Source organism: Vanessa cardui, chromosome 4 (genome assembly GCF_905220365.1).
Source record: "Vanessa cardui chromosome 4, ilVanCard2.1, whole genome shotgun sequence".
Taxonomy (NCBI): domain Eukaryota; kingdom Metazoa; phylum Arthropoda; class Insecta; order Lepidoptera; family Nymphalidae; genus Vanessa; species Vanessa cardui.
In genome coordinates, this window is record NC_061126.1 from 1,033,688 (window position 1) to 1,054,606 (window position 20,919).

The 20,919-nt window shown below is 34.8% G+C and overlaps 3 protein-coding genes across 4 annotated transcripts in view; 2 read left to right on the top strand and 1 right to left on the bottom strand.

Annotated features, from left to right (window-relative positions):
* Positions 1–3,157: 3,157 nt before the first annotated feature.
* LOC124544272 (sodium channel protein Nach-like) lies at positions 3,158–6,242 on the top strand. The gene is made up of 9 exons (XM_047122747.1): positions 3,158–3,445; positions 3,512–3,709; positions 3,889–4,158; positions 4,414–4,513; positions 4,809–4,976; positions 5,332–5,455; positions 5,534–5,639; positions 5,717–5,823; positions 5,967–6,242. The coding sequence occupies exons 1-9, from the start codon at positions 3,348–3,350 to the stop codon at positions 6,107–6,109; spliced, it is 1,314 nt and encodes a 437-aa protein (XP_046978703.1). The 5' UTR covers positions 3,158–3,347; the 3' UTR covers positions 6,110–6,242.
* A 33-nt stretch (positions 6,243–6,275) lies between these two features.
* On the top strand, positions 6,276–8,673 carry LOC124544271 (probable U3 small nucleolar RNA-associated protein 11). Its single transcript, XM_047122746.1, has 4 exons — positions 6,276–6,627; positions 7,173–7,298; positions 7,914–8,105; positions 8,376–8,673. The coding sequence occupies exons 1-4, from the start codon at positions 6,397–6,399 to the stop codon at positions 8,583–8,585; spliced, it is 759 nt and encodes a 252-aa protein (XP_046978702.1). The 5' UTR covers positions 6,276–6,396; the 3' UTR covers positions 8,586–8,673.
* A 305-nt stretch (positions 8,674–8,978) lies between these two features.
* Positions 8,979–20,919, bottom strand: part of LOC124544270 (neprilysin-4-like) — a 65,608-nt gene continuing 53,667 nt past the window's right edge. For both annotated transcript variants that reach the window (XM_047122744.1, XM_047122745.1), the window contains 14 exons: positions 16,913–17,158; positions 15,848–16,050; positions 13,859–14,035; positions 13,541–13,648; positions 13,075–13,219; positions 12,654–12,868; positions 12,034–12,210; positions 11,515–11,618; positions 11,375–11,433; positions 11,227–11,275; positions 11,078–11,145; positions 10,631–10,764; positions 9,913–10,083; positions 8,979–9,339 (listed from right to left, as the gene is read on the bottom strand). In XM_047122744.1, coding sequence (XP_046978700.1) covers positions 9,163–9,339; positions 9,913–10,083; positions 10,631–10,764; positions 11,078–11,145; positions 11,227–11,275; positions 11,375–11,433; positions 11,515–11,618; positions 12,034–12,210; positions 12,654–12,868; positions 13,075–13,219; positions 13,541–13,648; positions 13,859–14,035; positions 15,848–16,050; positions 16,913–17,158 — 2,033 coding nt within the window. In that variant the 3' untranslated portion in view covers positions 8,979–9,162. The remainder of the gene's footprint in view (positions 9,340–9,912; positions 10,084–10,630; positions 10,765–11,077; positions 11,146–11,226; positions 11,276–11,374; positions 11,434–11,514; positions 11,619–12,033; positions 12,211–12,653; positions 12,869–13,074; positions 13,220–13,540; positions 13,649–13,858; positions 14,036–15,847; positions 16,051–16,912; positions 17,159–20,919) is intronic.

The following is a 20,919-nucleotide window of genomic DNA, read 5'->3' on the forward strand; positions in this document are numbered from 1 at the left end:
TTTGAATATATTTTCGAAAAATGTTAAATAAATATATAATCATAGTACGTAATATGTGGGTAGTTCGTATACAGCTACAAATATCAATTTGATGTTATAGTATAGTACCGGCATGAGTCTTGAGCATAGCCGAGCAGCACTTAGGGACAAAATCGCATTATTTCCGCCAAATGACAAGTGACAATCCAATAGACAATGAGCTAGATGCTCATTGTCTATTGATTGTTTAATGGACCAATCACGTGCAGCCTCGCGCCCCACAGAGACCGCGAAATCTGCTACTGTGCAGTTCAAGGTTGTACTCACGACTCATGCCGCTTACTGTACCCATAGACAATTTATAGAATAATTTTACCATATAAAACTGAATGTGATCACAACAAAAATATATACATGTAATGTTTATGAAATGTCCGTAGTATTTTAGTATTCGATGTTATAATATTATACTCGGTGTTAAAATTAATATTACATATGACTACCAATTTTAGGAATAAATGTACCTAATATAGAATTATTTTATCCCCAACTTAATGTTGTATAAATTTGTATTTTCACAAATTCGTGTATCAATTTACACTAAAATAAGTGCACGACTAATGACGGACAAGAAATGAAACAAAATAACGTTAGGATTACTAGAATAGTGTTGCATATCGATAGTCTACTATCGATAGACTATCGATATGCAACACTTGTCAATCGCTAAAAAACTATATGACTCCTGTGATTAAAATGTATACCTAGCTCAGGAGACTGTGACGTCACTAATTGTAATTCCATGTTTTTGTTAACAGTAAATTTCTATTTGTTAAATTAGGCTAACACGAGAAATCTCTCTAGTGATAACAGCTAGGGAAACTGAATAATATCATGTCACTATACAATGTATTTTAAATATTGTAATTTATAAAAACAACGAGTCATCTAAACTAGTGATAAGAATTTAAAAACATCTGTTATCATTCAGCGTGTAGTTCCGCCGCTCTACGCCGACGCGCATCTCCCTATCTTAACTACGACGAAATAAATCGACCTATAGTTCAGATAGCTGAACCCTTCACGACAGTTGTGCTGTTAGCATTTAAAATAAAGATAATTAAAACTAAGATTGTTTTACAACTAAATAACTAAATAATTATATTTATGATGTGAACATTTTATTGGAGCGCTTTGGGGATAAAATTCTTTATGTTCGGTCACGATAGCAGGACATACGCATTTCTGCTGGCCATATTATAGCGTACTAGTGTGTCCTCTATTCCCCCATGCTCATAACTCCATGGGATGACAAATCCGATATGATAAAGAGTTCAGTCTCAAGGTCAACGACATTTCGCGCGTTCCGAGGCACGGAACACACTAACTTTAGGCTGTTATTGAGAATTTTTGCACAAATCAAATCAAATCAATAACTATCGGCCTGTCCTGAGGTTTGAATCGAAAACATCGAGATCAGATTTTCTATCGAGATCATTATGACAAATGATGTTTTTGAGGCAAATTAATCGTATTGTTACGTACGTATCAATTATAAACCAATGGCTATATTTGACCGGCTAGGTAGAAAGCCTCGTGAACACTAATCTATTTATCTCTGATAGACAATATATTTTGGGATTGTTTGATACAACATAAAATATGTATTTATACACAGTCAAACCCTAATTATAAAAACGGAACATGCCCTATAGATACCGATCAAGTTGTTGAAGAGCCACTTTAACACTAATCTACGTCGTAGATATAACTGATTTGTAATTGTTATTGATAATATTACTTTTGTAAATATATTTTCGGACGTTATCTATTTCTTTTCGTTCACGGACTATCAACTTTTTATACTTATACTAGCGAACCGCCTTCGCTTCGGGTTCTCCACGGGTGCAATGCTGATATTAATTTTACTACAGAATGTCCTCAGAAAGCCTACCAACGTGAAACGGCAAATGGACCGTCTGATGGGAAGTTCCATTGCCCATAGACATTTCAATGAAATTTGAAATAAAACTTGATTTAACGGATTTGAATCGCGTATATTAATTATTTTTTACAGCGTTCGTGGTCACAGGTAGATTACCCGTGACCACGAACGCTGTAAAGTGCTCGGAACGTCGGGATGTTAAAAATAATTAATATACGCGATTCAAATCCGTTAAAACTAATTTTATTTCAATGTCAATGAAATTTTTTACAAGCCATGACCATTTGTCAATGCATCACTAACTTTGGTAGACCTTCAAATGGGAATACCAGAAACTAAATATTGCTGATTGGCGATTTATATAATGGATGGGTATCTAGTAGGGATACCTTATCCTATGGCCAAATAGTAGGTATCAAGAGTTGAAAATGCCCGCGGGGAAAACTCTATTTCAAGATACACATTCCAAAGCACAGTGATCTCACACTTGACACAATTGAATGTTAATACATGTCTTTTTTTAATTTTAAATATTAGTTACTTGATATTTGTAAATAATAATTGTATCTATTATGCAGAATATTCTATTATTGTAATTAGAAATTATATTGTTTTTGAATAACGTCCAAAATCTTTTAACAAATTTTGCCTAGCAATCAAAGTATAACTTTTGTAACTTATGCAAATAAAGGAAATAAAAGCTAATATTATTTTTTATTTCATGTTTGCCCATCTCTTGGTTATCGAGCTTATTTAATAATCCAAAGCAAATTTCTAATCGAACAATTCATGTTTTTCATTTAGTTAAGATATTCTTATCTTACATATATCTACATCACTGTTGTTCACTGCACCAAAATATTGGAAATGCCTGGAGTATGCTTAGATTAGCTAGAAACCAAGCTGTGTAGAAATTAAGTGAAGAGACCTACCGCTGGAGTTTTACGAAAAATAGTTCAAATAAAATAGTTTAATATAAAACATTTATACAAAATTAAGTAAATATTGAAAATGCAAAAATGTAACTGCATTTAAGACATACGTATTTGCCTTTTTTATAATTTTTTTAAGTGTGAATGTAGAATTTAATCACAAAATTAAATTAAAAACATGCAGCGAAAAACAGTATAAATTTAATTACTATATAAGGTCACGCAAACCAGTCACTACTAAACTAAACTAGTAAACACATCAACAGTTAATCGATCACAATTTCCACGTGATAGTGATCGTTAATTACAGGGTTTGATGATAGCCATCTATGAACTTGTAAAATTTTATAGACATTCATTAGCCGCTATTATTTACCATTGTTGAATTTTAATACCGCACTCACGAGCTTCGCGTCCAAACGTAATCATAGCTAGAAAAATCTGAGACTATTTTCTCTCTTCTTTTGAGTTTATTGCAAAAATATAACAAAATGAAGCAGTCGGCGTGCAATCATGCAATGCGACAATTTTATCAAACTACTACCCTACATGGTTTTAAGTATTTATGTTCTAAGTATTATGCCGATCGGTGAGTATAGTTTCTAAGAATATATTTTTAGTTCTTATTTAATGTTAATTAAGTTTACGTTTGTAGCATTGGATGGCTTATTTGCTGCTGTGCCAGCGCGTGTTGTGCGGGTGTTCTTTGCGCTGTATTATGGGAACGTTTCCTAGAGGTACCTGCGCTACTGACCCTACACGATTTACGTAGTCAGCAAGAGACAGTGAAAATGCCACTGGTCGCAGTTTGCCCTCCGGCTGAAACTATTGCGTATTTATTTCAGAAAAAACTGTAAGTTCTTATAATAGTTATTCTATATTAGACGTGTCAATGCTTCTTGTATATCATTTATTATGCATTATGTTCTACCGTCTACACAAAATATTAATTTATAATTTTTAACAAAGAATCACATACAGTTAGGAATTAACTAGTATTTTAATTATAATCACATTCATCTCTCTGACTAGGTTAATAAATACAAACGTCACAGATCGTCTCCAAACTATTTTGAATCACGTACTTCGAAGAAAGGACACAAACAAGGAGCATCTTGTTATCCTAGAAGAAATACTTTTCAAAAACAATTTGACTCTACCTGAAGCTTTAATGCGAGTCGTGCCTCCGTGTCACAGTATTGTCAAAAACTGTCGCTGGCAGTCCAGCATAATACCTTGTGGGAAATTGTTTGAAAAGGAGCTAACTGAATGGGGCGTGTGCTGCTTGTCACGGCCCGATAAGTGAGTTATAAATTAAAATCAAAATATTCTTAACTAGTAGTCATCCGCAACTTCACTCGTGTTTTAAGGTGTTGGTTGTCATATCTCAGGCAAAAAAGTGGTCTAGGTATGTCCTTCGATGGAGTTTCATCAAATTCGGTTTGTTAATATTAATATAAATTCAAGTATGCTCATAAACAAAACTTTTGAATTATTATTTTACAGTATTGATTAAGAATTGTAATTAAAAATAAATATATTATATTTTAACTCTAGATTGAAAATCGCGGAAAATAAAATTTCTCGTCTAGAATCGAAAAGAAGGCTTCAAATTGCAGTTCAATGTTCTGATCAACCAACTTTAAATGGATGTGAGGTAAGAGATTTTTTTTAACAAAAATGTTATTGTAGCCTGAGTTACTCCTTATTATATCAGTTGTCTGCCAGTGATATCCACCAACTCGCATTGGAACAGCGTGGTGGAATATGTTCCGAACCTTCTCCTCAAAGGGAGAGGAGGCTTTTAGCCCAGCAGTGGAAATTTACAGGTTGTTGTTGTATGTAACCATCAGAATGATGAATATAAACACAAAATGTTATAATTTTAATTATAAAATTGTTGTTCTTCGAAATTATTATTAATAAGCGAAAAGTTACTATTATTATTTCAGTTTTACACGAAGTTTAACGGCGAAGAATGGGTAGAACCCATGACGCTGAGCCCTGGCTATGATTATCTCGCCCAGATGACTTTTACGTCGGTGGTGGACAGTGATCCTGATAAGTTAGTCGACGGAACTTGCAGTACTGCGGATGGATATTCGAAAAGTCGATGTGTGGTTAGATATTTTATGAGGCTATATTTAAATAACAACTTATATTGACAGTATTTCGTCGTATCAATCATTACATAGTGTAAAACAAAGTCGCTTACCGCTGTCTGTGCCTATGTATGCTTAGATCCTTAAAGTTTTTTTTAATAAATAGAGTGATTTGAGAAGAAGGTTTTTGTTTATAACACATGGAAAATATATTAAATAAATACTGATAATTTTAGAAGTTTTTAATGGGATGTCATAAATAAACAAATTCTGTAGTTTATTTAGTATCAGCATTGCATCCTAGCCTAGCCGGGACGGGTCGCTCGTATATAAAAACAAACTAGTGTTAATTAAAAAAAAAAAAACATTTTAGCTTAAATGTAAGGAGAAGGCATGTGGCTGTTCAGACCCGTTACGAAGTAAAAGTCGAAATGAAGACAGCGTTCCTCCACCGTGTCTTGTGACGCAAATGAGTTGCTTAAGGCGATTTAATTTCGGTAAAAGATTAACAATTATACATTATGTGATTCAGTAACACATATAATGTTTAACTATTAATTATTTTTACTTTACAGAAAATATTACTTGTAAATGCTTGCCTTCTTGCAAAAAGGTATCTACCTTCTTAGCTTTAGAATCGAGCCCTATGAATGCTTTTAAATATACTCATAATGAAATATAGTAAGTAATATTATACGTTATAATTATAATATATGAATATACTTACAAATATATGCACTCATAAATGATCATTTTAGTGCTGGCTTAAACGAAACTACAAGTTCCGTTCTGCTTATATCGATAAGGATTAGTGGATCCAGAATATTCGTGGTGAATCCAACAGAAACTTGGATTACTTTGCTGTGTAAGTAATTACCTTATTTTCCAAATTCAGTGAATAGCTGTAAGTAGTGGCATATTTGGTGCTTATATTCATTGGTAATTATTAATTTAAAATATTTTGTGACACTTATTTGTAAAATGTGGTAAATTTTAATTTTCTTACAGCATCTTTAGGTGGAGTATTTAATATGTTTCTTGGAGTCGGGCTTTTTAGTGCCTTGGAAATTTTATTCCTTTTATTTGTAAGATTACCGATTGCAATACGGAGATCTACTGAAATTCAAATTCCATCCAGTGTAAATAATTAGTATCGCTAAGTAGATAGTTAAATATTAGGTATATAGTTAACTTACTTGATATAAATTATAGAAAAAATGATAATTGACTCCATTTGCAACTTATTTAAAAAATAAGAGATAGTGAAGACATTTTTTTTATGGCAACTAAGAGTAGAACTCTCCCAAGATTGAAATTTGTCATGTTGACATTTGACAACCGTAAACACGTGAACGTGACAGTTTGTGATCTGAAAAAGTAAACTTAAATTTATGATTAAATTATATTAAAGTATAATAAGTATCTTTAAACGACAAGTATGTCCTCGTGGAGAAAAGCCGCTAAGGCTAATCAGAAGACTCATAAGGAGCGACATCAACCTGAGTCTCGGAAACATCTTGGTTTACTAGAGAAAAAGAAAGATTACAAAAAACGCGCAAATGATTACCATGAAAAGGGTGCTACGCTTAAACTTTTGCGTAAAAGAACATTGGACAGGAACCCCGATGAGTTTTATTTTCATATGATCAATTCTAGAGTGAAAGATGGGGTAAGGATATGTTGCATTCAAATTTTAAAAATTCAAACATGTATTTGTTTATTTATACGTACATTTTTATTAAATTTTAGCATAGCAAATATTTTTTGTATTGCTTTTAAGTCAACCAAGTACAGGCATTATCTATTGGTGTTTGAATTAAAACAAAAAATACATCTATCAAATATCAATAAGTACTTTATGCTCATTTGATCTCTAAAAACATATTTACAGAATTAAATAGGTTAAAAATTTAGAAACATGCTACAATTAAATAATTTACACCTCTGTTAAATGTGTAATTTGTAGTATGTGTGTTCTACGATGTGTATATATCCTACATGTAAAGGTGCCTATGTTTTCTAAAGTAACAGCCTGTAGATTAGCCACTGCTGGGCCAAGGCCTGTGGAATATGTTCCAAAAACCTCTCCTGAATGGAAGAGGAGGCTTTATCCCAGCAGTGGGTAGCTTACAGGCTGTTACTTTACTTTTTACTTTATGTTTTCTAAGATTGTACATAAGTATATGCTTGGGATGATATTATTTTTATTTAAAGGAACACCATGAACTGGAGAAAGAAGATGAACACACACCTGAGCAAATAAAGCTGATGCAAACTCAGGATCTTAAATATATTAACATGAAACGCACTATTGAGAGTAGGCGGATACAGAGATTGCAGGTAAATATAAAGCCGTCTTATAAATTGAGGTTGATTTTCATATCAATGAAAGAATATTGATTATTGCAAGTATTTGAACTGAATTTTTCGCTTAAATAACAAAATTCATGGTGATTAAAAGAAATTTGGTCAACATTTTAATTCTAACTGTCCAGGGTTTGTCTTATAGATAGACAGCTGTTTTAGTATGATATAATGATATATTTTTTTATTTAATTCTATTTCATACTTTCACATATATTTATTTTGTGGCTGTTTAACATATTTGTTAAGGATAATGTCTAGATAGCCTACTGACCAGCTTATAAATCTATATAGGTATATCTACCTAGGTCCTGTTTTGGGCCTATAGAAAATTATTGGTATTTCCTGGCTAAATTTTCTTAACATCAGCCTAGGTTTGGAAGTAAGCAGTTTTGACTGGCACAGATCCCTCAGAAAGCATATAAATTCTATTTGAACTAGTTCATATGATTTATCTCTTGTCAATCAGTTATGAGGCAAAAATAGGCAAACAGGAAAAGGAGGAATATAATAAGAGATGAATCCTCAATTGTATCTTATCACATGTATATTTCCTTCACAATAAATAATATATAATATTTTTTGTCTTAGTCTCAGCTCCATATGACAGATGTGGCAGATGCCACACCAAACACGCATATTTTCTTTGTGGATGAAGGTGAAGAGAAGAATTTTGATCTAGCGAAAAGATTGGATACACATCCATCACTTATCAACAGAAAGTCTAACAGGCCGAGACTCTCCGATCTCAATAAGATAACCCTACCTGAAGTTAATGATGAGGTAATTTACAAAGAAGTGTTGTAGCAATTTCAATATCACATATCTGATATGTTTTTTTAAATAATGTTTGTTCATATATGTTACGATTCCTTTTATTTATTGAAGAAACTTTTAGTTTTCTTCAATTGATCTCATTTCACATTGGTCTTGTGACTAGCTTATGACACCAAATTATAGTGCAGACTTGCCCTATAGTATGCACTGTACAGTTAGCTTTTGTCCCTTGAGAACTGAAATAAGGGAACCGTCTAATAATTGATTTAATTGCAGATAATTAAATCAACGAAGAAGATTAAAGAAAAGACATACAAGGAACTTTCACAAAGGATAGAGCGTGAAAAGCAACTGACCGTTATTCAACAGAAAATGGAACTCAAAAGACATTTACAGGATGCAAAAGTATTGAAACCTAAAAGAATACAGAGTGGCACCAAAGTTTCAGCCCCCGTGTACAAGTTCCAATATGTGAGGAAGAAATAAAAGACTCATTTGTATCATTTCTTACTTCATAATAAATAGTTTATTGTATTTTTTTGTTTTCATATAATAAATTCACTTTTTAACTTAATTATTTTTTAATTTATAACTTATGTCTAAAATAAACAATTTGTCAAGATTTAAAGAATAATTTTAAAATGCCACATTCATAATTATAGTATCACATATTAGTTAACTTTAATCAGTAATATATCTTACAATTTATGTCTTTATTTTTGTTATTACAACTATTTCATTCTTAATACTTCTAACTTGGCTCTATTTCATGTTTATACTCAGCAAGTCTGAACAAATCATTATGATTTTTATTCCTTTAATAATAATTTTCAGTCTGAAAGTAAAAATTCTGGAACATTGCTCAAAACTGTTGTGTTATTTAAAAAGTATAGATAAAAAAGCTATTTTTATATATTTTTTATAATTAAGTGCGTAGACTCGCATAGTATGTTCATAAAACATGCCGTTGGTCCTATCTAGCTAACAACTAAGTCTATGGGTAACTTACTGGTAACATTCGAGTCTTGTCTTTGGTTCCATTATATCTAAGATCACAATGAGTCTACCACAACACACACTTATGTTCGGGGTTCATGGGTGAGCCCACTGGACATTGCCAGGCATCTGAGAATTCTTTAGAATTACTCAGAGTGCCGATTACTCTGATTTTATTGGGACTGTGCACACCCTCCACCATTTTAGATTTGAGAGCGCCTGTAGTAGAATTGCCGCACCATATCTGAAAAAAAATGACAAAGTAACTAGTATTTCTTTTATTTTTACAAGATATTCAGTCGAGCAAGTTGACTTTGGATGTGATATCTTAAGTGTTTTGGTGACAATTGATTTGGGGGTGGTACCACCAGGTAAATATATAGGTTGCGCGACAACAACAAACAACAACAACAACAGCCTGTAAATTCCCACTGCTGGGCTAAAGGCCTCCTCTCCCTTTGAGGAGAAGGTTTGGAACATTTTCCACCACGCTGTTCCAATGCGGGTTGGTGGAATACACATGTGGCAGAATTTCTATGAAATTTGTCACATGCAGGTTTCCTCACGATGTTTTCCTTCACCGCTGAGCACGAGATGAATTAAAAAGACAAATTAAGCACATGAAACAGAGGTGCTTACCTGGGTTTGAACTCGCAATCATCGGTTAAGATGCACGCGTTCTAACTATTGGGCCATCTCGACTCAAACACGAAAAACTCAAACTTGCGCGACAACAAACACGTACAAACGATTTAAACGTTTAATTACGATTACGCTTAATATCCAAAGCGAAAACGTGCGTTAGAAGGTGGCGTACCTGCGCGAAGCCGAGGAAGAAGAGCTGTTCGGTGCGCAGCGCGGGCAGGCCGGGCAGCGCGGCGCGCGAGTGCGCGGGCGCGCGCGCCGCCAGCAGCGCGTACGCGCTCAGCGCCGCGCGCAGCCCGCCGTTGTCGGCGATGTTCTCGCCCTGCGTGTTGAACCCGTGCACCTGCACACACACACCACTATTAGCCCTGTTGTCGTACGACCGCTTGCTATTCGGGCGGTGTCACACACCGTATGTCTGAATGTTTAGTGAAAAATTAAACGTTCGATTGTTGAGAATTCTCTGCTGATAAGAAGAATAGAAGTTTATTCCTGTATTCTGTCGCATGTACACAAAAATTGCTTTTTATCTAACATTTTCAGCACTCTGTCGTGTGTATAACAAAGTAGCAAAATTTCCTCTAACGTGCGGATCCACGTGTTCTACTCATTAAATCATCTGGTTAATCAATCTTAAACACCTCAGTTATTTGTAGATGATATTAGATATAGAGAAAGGGTGTTAAAACTTAAAAGAACGCTAGCAGTCAACCTGCGCACTAGACTATTTATCGGTCTATTTGGTGGTATGAGGTGCGGCGGGTCAAGCGCCGCATGCTTGCCGGTGTATCCACGTTACGTTTTTTCTCAAAATACCATCACGCAAAACAGTTTTTATTACGAAATTGTTCTTCCAGCGTTATTTCTACATGACGCGATCTATATCTCACTTTGTATCCGGGCAGCTGCGGCAGGCTGTAGTTGCTGTACTGGTCCACGATGCAGCGCACGCGCGCGTGGTAGTGCTCGAGCGTGCCGGCCGACCACCACTGCGCGAGGTTCCCGTGCTCGTCGTAGCGCCGTCCTGTACACAGGAACATTTTAGCTACAGTTTTACAGTTTTTTCAAGTACTGGCTGTTTTTACATACGCATTCGATAAAGTATATCGTTACTAAAACTAAAAAAAGTATTTTTGTAATGATTTCGTGATATGCTAAATTTTTGGAATGAAAACATTATTTAAACAAAATTTTAATTGATTAGTTCATTTAAACTGCGTAATGTAAAACTAATTATTTGAATTAATATTAATTTAGGAGTACCGCAAGGATGATTACTGGGACATACTTTTATCAATCTTTTCAATTAGGTTAAAAAAATAAATATTACAATTTACCTTGGTCGTCAAAGCCGTGAGTAATTTCGTGGCCCATTATAGCTCCAATAGATCCGTAATTGATCGCTCTGGAAAACATTAGTTAAATTTATATTTTGATGTAAAAATGCAGTTAGTTACTTCTAATTATTAATTATTTAATTACTCACTCAATTCCATTTCCATAGAAAGGTGGTTGGAGAATACCAGCTGGGAATGCTAAAAAAATAACAGTGTTATAATATTATATATCTATAATTAGAATTGTTAGCCTTATGTATATAAACTATGGATGTGTTATTGATAGCTGTTACTTACTGACTGAGTTGAGAGTCGCTGAATAAAACGCATTCACCGTGGTGGCTGTGGCAACCCATCTAAATGAAAAAAGATAAATCATTATTTTGCAATGTATGTGACATTATAACATAAATAATTACTATCGACAAATATATCACCTGTCCCTGTCGGGTTTTTCTCTGAGGGTCTCCAAGGATTTCTTGACCATCGCCCACGTCAACTTCAGATATGATTCGAATAAGTCTCCTTCGACTACCTCGACCTGACAAACGTAAACGCATTATTATCACGCGGCTCTTCTAAGCGATATGACGAGACGTGTTATTCATAGACTGGTTCTACTGTAAAGAAGTCGCTAACAGCTTTTGTAACTACTATAGTTCAATCAGAGTTCATCATACCCATTAGTAAAGCAGGCAATTATTTATGGTAGATACTCGTTTCTCCACGGCGATTAGACTATTTGAAAAGCTTGCAATAGTAGTTGACGGTGCGTTTCCAGAAAAAATATTTTTGAAAGGAAAATTAATATTTACGCAATTTTAGATGCTGGCATTTGTAACAAGGTCTCTTAACCGCAATATTGTCAATTAGCAAACAACACGCTTCAATTAAATATTTAGTAGACAAAGAATTGAATGCTAATGGCGGGGACATTCGCCGGTGTCGGGCCTCACGTGTCGGTAGTGGTCGTCCAGGCGCGCGGGCGTCAGCAGCCAGGCGGGGAAGCCCACGAAGGTGCGGATGGCGGCCAGCTTGCGCAGCGTCGTGCGCCGCGTGCCCTCGTCCATCCACGCCACGCGCGTCGCCGCGCGCGAGAACGCCTCGCGCACGTCCTCGATCATCTCCATGGCCTGTCGGGCGGAACCGTTAGCCGTGCCATACCAGGCAGCTTGCCCAGCTTACTCCCCAGAGGGGGGAGTTTCGCTGAGTCAACAACAAACAACAACAACAGCCTGTAAATTCCCACTGCTGGGCTAAAGGCCTCCTCTCCCTTTAAGGACTTCTCCTTATCGTTTTGGAACATATTCCACCACGCTGTTCCAATGCGGGTTGGTGGAATACACATGTGGCAGAATTTCTATGAAATTTGTCACATGCAGGTTTCCTCAAGATGTTTTCCTTCACCGCTGAGCACGAGATGAATTATAAAGACAGATTAAGCACATGAATCAGCGGTGCTTGCCTGGATTTGAACCCGCAATCATCGGTTAAGATGCACGGGTTTTAACCATTGGGCCATCTCTGCTCTTTTTTTTTCGCTGAGTCATCTGAGCCAATATATACAAATACATACCTTCTGTCGCGACGCCTGGTCGAAGTGCTTCTTGACGTAGAGGTAGCTGAGAGCGACGCCAAAATTGGCGTTGACGTTGGCGGTGCAGCTCTTCCAGCGAGGAGTCCTCTGCTGGAGACCGAATACGGCCTTCGAGAATTCGAAGCCGAGGTCTCTAAAAGCACTCTTGGTCATCGGGGCGACTGTTGAGAATACGCTCCACCAAAGGAACTTCTCTGTAATTTTGAAATGATGACGAAAAAAATGTATACAAATATCTATGTATTTACAATGATTATTAAAAATAAAAGGCACACCAAGCGCTTGGATCCAGCGCTGGAAGCTCGCTGAGCGCTCAATCGTTCTTTTATTTTATAAAGTAAGGCATTTTAAAGAGAAAAGTAGTTTTGAATTTGATATAAAATGATTTTTTTAATCTCACCGATGGTCACAGGATCTGTATCGGCGAGTAGTGTAGACAGTTTGTGCAAGTATGGCAGGTCCATGACAGTCACACGATCTAGATTCTGATCCAAAACCACACTCGTGTTGGCGAACACCAGATCGATGTATTTCTGCCAGTCGTGCTGAAATATTCACAATCAAAACTGAACCAGATATTACAGAAGATTACTATAAGTTTTTAGAAGCAATTAATCATTTCTTGTGCCATGTAATCATACCGAATTCACGAATATTCTTAATCTATATTAATATTATACATTTGAAAGTAACTTTGTCTTTCTATCTGTCTGTCGCTCTTTCACGATCAAAATGCTTAATGAAATTTGATTAAATTTGGTATGAAGCAAACTTGAAGTCCAAGAAAGAACATATTTTTTTAACAACACCCTAAAACGCTGGCGAAATAACTAACTATAAACATGTTGTGCTGGCCACTTAGGTACCTGTTTCCAACTGGGTGGGCCACCAGATGCCCCTTGCACGAGCTGCGCCACGCTCACCTCGTGGAACAGGTGCGTGCCGCTGCGTCGCACCTCCACTGACGTCATACTCTGCAAGACGGAATACAGTTAACTCACGATGGTTACTAGTTACCTCTTAAGTCAGTATGGACATTCAACTAATTGAAGCAGGAATTGATCAATAAATGTATGACCAGCATTCTTTGGAATATTCTCTATTGCAATTAGTCTAGATTTAAGTACACATAATGTAATACAAATGTAAACCTTTATCTTTGAAATCTATGTCAAAAATCTTACCAATGCCAATTTTTTGCTAAATTCGATAATATCGTCCGCAAATGACTGCGCATCAACTTCAGGATCAGCGATGGCCACCACTGACTTTATATATTTGTGGTATTGCTCTAGTTCGTGAGCAAACTGCTCCGGCTGGCGGAGGTAGCGGTCTGAGAAGCCTGGTGTCACTTGCTCCACCTGTAAATGGAAATCGATTAATATTGTTATTAGACCATGTTATTCGATTTATGGCGATAAGTAATCAATATCACCACTACTTTACTAAAAATGTATGTATATGTGTTTATAACTCATCCAATTCGACCGCGAAGAAAAACAAATCTACAACGGATGTAACCAATCTGCATAGGAGCACTTTAAGGTGTGATTAAGTCGTTTTGCGCAAAGCCAAAGTAAATCTTTGGTCTAAAAAGGGTAAAGTAGCAGTCTGTAAATGTCGTACTACTAAGGCTTTCTCTTCTCGAGTTGTTCTCGAGCTTTGCTTTGCTCAGCTCAAGGTTGGAATTAATTTCAACACGCTGCTGCAGTGAATACTTATGTGGGTTCTTCACTATAATTTCCTTAACCACTGATATCAATTATAAATAAATTAAGTGCATGGGTATATAGTGGTCCTTGCCTAGATATGAACCTTCAATCATCGATTAAGCTTTACGCGTTCTTATCACTTCATCTCGACTTGGATCAATCTTTGATCTATTCTTCATTATACGACGGTATAGCAGACGAAACAATAAAGCAAGAAAATGTATACCTACCAATGTGAACTTTTAGTACAAAATGTTTTCAAAATTAAAATTGTTTATATAAATTATTTGCACGAATTTAATATAGAACAGTTTTAAAGATCCAAATGATGATCCCAAATGACATTAAGTTTTCAAATTCGATTCGTGACTTCCTGGATGCGATTATTATTAAAATGGGATTGTGTTCTTCAAGGGTAACAGTGATAATCAGAATCACGAACGACGTCTCATCTCAGCATGAGTTTACTGATATTTATCTTAATTTTTGCTTCTGATCCAGAGTTCAAAATAAAGTTTATGAGATTGAACAAGTCATTGTCCTCATCAATGTTGACAGTTTTTTCGGATTCATTTGAAAGCGTTCGAGATTTTATGTATAATTCATTACATCCATTGTGTGTTAATTGAATGAAAATCGTATTGAATGTATGTGAATGACTTTTAAAATAAATTGTCACAGCATATTAAGCCTTTGAATTTTTTTTATCTATTCCACTTTACGTGTTGGTGGATGAAGGAATGTGGCGGCATTTAACACAATTTAATTATGCATAGCATAAAATAAATTTAAAAAAAATGGTGCTTGACAGATTTAGTTAAAATCATGACATCCAACAAATGAATCATTAAAGTACTTTATGTCATCTTAATTCGCAATTCTTCCTTGGAAAATAGAAAAAAATTATAATAAATATATTTTGAGCAACATCACATACATTACTCTGATCCCAATGTACATAAGTAGCCACAGCACCTGTGTTATGGACAATCAGAAGTCACGACGGTACCAGAAACACCCATTATAACATAGAAAACTTTTTTTTATGGTATAGGTTGGTGGAGAAACATTTGGGCCACGTGATGGTAAGTGGTCACCATCACCCATAGACAATGACGCTGTAAGTAATATTAACTATTCCCTACATCGTCAATACACCACCAACCTTGGAAACTAAGATGTTATGTCACTTGTGCCTGTAATTACACTGGCTCACTCACCCTTCAAACCGGAACACAACACGTTATTTGGCGATAGAATAACTGATGAGTCGGTGGTAACTACCCAGACGGGTGCACAAAGCCCTACCACCAAGTAAAACTATGAACTTTTTCTACATCGACTCGGTTGGAAATCGACCCCGGGACATCGGAGTGGCGTACCCTTGAAACTACTCACTACTCGACCACGTATGTGTGTTTGTCGGCGCGTATAATGGATCTAATTTTTCCAATGTCTCACCACGACTCGGTTGCGACTGGTGTTCCGCACGTCCTCAGCGACCTGCACGCTTATCAAGACGTTGAGTCCGAGCATGCGGCGCGCGCGGCCCGCAACGTCCTCCCACGTGAAGTTCGCGCTGGCCTCGCTCGGCGGGAGAGCTGGCAAGCCGAGACTCTCTAGAAGTTTCTGGATGGGCTCAATGCCTTTCTCTTCAAGTTTATCTGGAAATTTTCACGAGATTAGCACCTTCTTGATCTGAATGTTTAAATTAAAGAAAGACAGTCAATAATTTATCTATTACGGAGCAATTACCCAAACAATTCAGCAAGGACTAACATGAAAACATATAAATATAAATAAATAAATAAATATAAATATGAGACAACATCACATACATTACTCTGATCCCAATGTAAGTAGCTGAAGCACTTGTGTTATGGAAATCAGAATTAACGACGGTACCTCTAACACCCAGACCCAAGACAACATAGAAAACTAATGGTAATCTACATCGACTCGGCCGGGAATCGAACCCGGGACCTCAGAGTAGCGTACCCATGAAAACCGGTGTACACACCACTCGACATATCTATCCGATATATATTGTATATTTTCATTATATAGTAATCAGGGTTCACTGATAGATCAGATCAACGGACATAATTATACCTATTGTGATATATATTGACCGATGTAAACGTTAATATCGGATATATACAACAACAACAATAGCTTGTAAATTTCCCACAGCTGGGCTAAGACCTCCTTTCCCTTTGTGAAGTTTTTGGAACATATTCTACCACGCTGTTCTAATCCTTGTTGGTGGAATACACATGTGGCAGAATTTCTATGAAATTTGTCACATGCAGGTTTCTTCACGATGTTTTGCTTCACCGCTGAGCACGAGATGAATTATAAGCACAAATTAAGCACATGAATATTCAGTGGTGCCTGCCGGGGTTTGAACCCGCAATCTTTGGTTAAGACGCACCCGTTCTAACCACTAGGCCATCTCTAAAATCTTATAAAAATATGAAACAAATTGAAACTAAATAATTAAAGTATATATTGTTAATGTCTTACCAACATCAATACAGGTGCGGTACATCGCCTTAGCTTTCAACACACTCTCAGGCAGACCATCGTCGTTCTTATCTTCTAGCAGTTCCCTCAGGTCGGACACGAGGCGCTCGCGGAGTATTGCCAGCTGGTCCCAGGAAGTCGCCCACTCCGGCACCGGATTCTTCTCTATCCAGCCACCGCAGGCGTATTCGTAGAAGTCCTCGCAAGGATCGACGCTCTTGTTCATTGCCGCTAGGATTCTTGACGCTATTCAACATTGAGAAATTTTATTAGAAGTAAAAAAAAAGTTATGTAAAGAACTTTCCAAAAATAAAACTTCATTAAAAAAAAGAAATACAACAACAACAAAAAAATAAACAACTAAAACATATTTTTTAAATCTTAGTAGGTATGACACAGTAATCTATACTTATAATAAATCTGTAGGGAGGTCAATTCTGTACATGAAATATTTTTACAAAATAACTATCAGGGGGTGATCAGGGGTCGATACTGATGGCAAAAATGCAATCAGTAAAATTTTTGTCTGTCTGTCTGTCCATATAACCGTTATAGAAACAAAAACTACTCGACGGATTTTAACGAAACTTGGTACAATTATTTTTCATACTCCTGAGCTGGTTATAGTATACTTTTCATCACGCTACAGTCAATAGGAGCAGAGCAGTGAAGGGAAATGTCAGAAAATGGGAGAAGTTACTCCAAATTTTAAGCTTCCGTCGCGTCTACATCCTTAATGGTTAAAGCTACATAGAAATTGTGTATTACGGAAATGTTCTCCTTAAAATTATGTAAAAAATATCACATAACAGCCTTTGTCTATCTTTTATGGTTGACTCACAATAACACGTGTCACTCCCAATAGCTTAGTTGTTCGAAGCTTTCTGATTATATTTGTCTATTCCTACGTTTATAACACTCTCAATCATCTCAAATTACATAAGTTAACAGTATTAACTATTCCATAAAAAAAATCATAGAAATCGGTATAGAAACACCAAAGTTATACATAAAATACGCTAATTATAAAGCTATCGCACGTGAGTACTAAATCTATACTATTATATAAATCTCTAGAGTCTGTCTGTACACTTATTTTTGTCGTAATTCGTCATGTGTTCTTTGACTGACTTAATTTTTACCATTTTTGAAATTTTTGTGTGTCTGTATCTTTATAACAATTGGCATACAGGAAAAACATGTACTTGCGCAAATCATAGGCTATCTATACATACAAAAGTATATATAAATAGCCAAAAGGATGTGTTTGTATGTGTTTCATAGATAAACTCAGAAACAGATCGATCATTATGAAAATTGGTACCTATGTTTATCTATTGTTTTATGGAGAAAGTAATTATTTCATCCGTATCATTAAAAATAACCAACAGATGGCCTTTACGTGTGTCACGGTACACTTATATTCCGATTAACCGATAATTATAAAAAATGAAAATCTATTCAAAAAGCATAACAACTAACTTAATTTCCGTCATATGCCAATAAACATCAAAATAATCACAACAATAATAATTGTCATTTTAAAATGAGATAATTATTATAAATTACACATATGGGAAGAAGTGATTAGCTGTTTTGATTATGAGAAAGTAAACAATAATCATAATTGGTAAGTATACTCATAACTCCAATAACAATGAATCTTTAGTATAAAATGTAAACGTAAGACACATAACCAAAAAAAAAAAACAACTTATTTGTATAAATGGAAACCACCATGCCATTGAAGAAACAAAAGATCGGAATGTCAACAATATATGCGTAGCGTCATCCAAAAGAGCTACGGAAACAACACGCCAACAATAAATAAGAAGAAATACGTTTAGAAACAAATAGAATCCGAATTTCTACTTTAAGAGCTGCCAAAACAGTTACTCAACGAAATTATCAAGTTCCAGATCTTCGAACAAGCATCTTTATCAAGAGATACTGATAAACCTTACAAGCCCAATTACTCGATGATGAATGATTAAAAAGACTAAGTCAAGAACTAGAACCAATCACAGTAAATCAGCCTTCAATTACTATATAGGTTATGATAACAAGATGAATCCCGATGAAATTCTCATAAATCATATCTGTTTCCGGATTCAAAAAAAAGAAGATATGCTCTTGATAAATAAGTTTATGGGTGTTATGACCAATCTGCAGCCTATCGAGAACATCATTGACGAATATTAAATGAAATAATTTTGAGTATTTGATTAGATCTTGCATATTTCTTGATTATTTGTACATTGTATCAGTAATTAATTACAAAATGAAAAATTAAAAAAATATTTTTCTACGACTAATGCCCAGCGAAGCGGGCGGGGGTATAGCTAGTCTGATATATTCCTATATCTATCCGGAAAAATTGTCTGTGTCTTGATTAGTAGTACATGTAGAATAACTCCTTTCATAACAATTACCTATATCATTTTATATCCAAAATATAACTTTATATAGTTAAAGTTAGGCTAGCATTTATATTTAAAAGTTTATTGTCGTCATTTAACTGAATTGTATTAAATACAAAGCTTTACCGATTTAGAAATTATATTCGACCGAGAAAAATAAAAACATTTTTCAAAAATTTAAAGTAGCTTCCAGAAGAATGTGCAAAGTGAAGTATTAGGTAAATCTTTTATTAAAAAAAAAACAATTAAAATTTAATTCTCGAAATAAAAAAAAAAACATGACCTAATTATCATCCATAGGTTATTTTACATAACAATTAGTTTAATATATTCATGCCACATGACAATAAATATAAATAGATTAAAGAATTAAATATATAATTTGTAATTCTAATTAATTGATAACATCATAAACATATCAATTATATATAAAAATATGTAAACAATATTGGTGGCGTCAAAGGATAACGAAGTTAATTTTTCAATTGCATCATTCCCACGTGTGTCTGAACTGCGTAATGGTAGCTCACAAAACGCGTAGAAAATAGCTCATGCAAGTACGACAGTACGAAATGGCGCAGTACGAACGGTTTTCCTAATTAGACCAACACGTGGAATATGCAATGCGGATAATACGAAATATAACACGAATGTGTTTTTTTTTTGTATTTTAATTGTAGCGATTAGTTTTAAAAACATTAAAAATCTACATTAAAGGTCCTTAGAAACTTACCAATGCAGCGTTGAATATGATTTATGCAATTTAAATGAAATAATGGAAGTATTAAGATATGTTCGACATGTGGTTTTTTAAATTTCATGCTCCATAAGCTAATCAGAATAATAATTAAAGTTATTTTATTATAAAGAATTAGTTTAGCGGTCAAACTTATAATGATGCAGTTTTGAGGGAATCGATTCCCGAAGAATGATAAAAAACAATGATAAATAAAATTTTAACAAAAAGAAAAACCGACTTCAAACAAAACACTATTTTAAAACAAATGAATATGCACGAAAAAGTAATAAAAATAATTGCGTATTCAACATATTTTTTAGAGTCTTCCTAAGTTAAATGAAATGAAAAATATTAGACTACTTAAAAGTCGATTAACGATTATATCATGTAGTTATAGTTATTGGTATATTTGGAGCCGGTGTCAGCCACGGTGCCCTTGCCCCAACAATCAAAAGAAAGAAGCGATACGAGCCTCTTGATTGATCCAGTATATTATTGTGTAAAAGGTAATTTGTAAAAAACATATTTGTTAAAGTACTCTCGTATTGTTTTTTGATAGATATTCGTAGGGTTTTATTGGCTGACACCGACTCCAAATATAACAATAATTATAACTACATGATATAATCGTTAATCGACTTTTAAGTAGTCTAATATTTTTCATTTCATTTAACTTAGGAAGACTCTAAAAAATATGTTGAATACGCAATTATTTTTATTACTTTTTCGTGCATATTCATTTGTTTTAAAATAGTGTTTTGTTTGAAGTCGGTTTTTCTTTTTGTTAAAATTTTATTTATTTTTTGATTTTAAGTGAAGCTGATGTTGACTAACTATTTTTTTTTAAT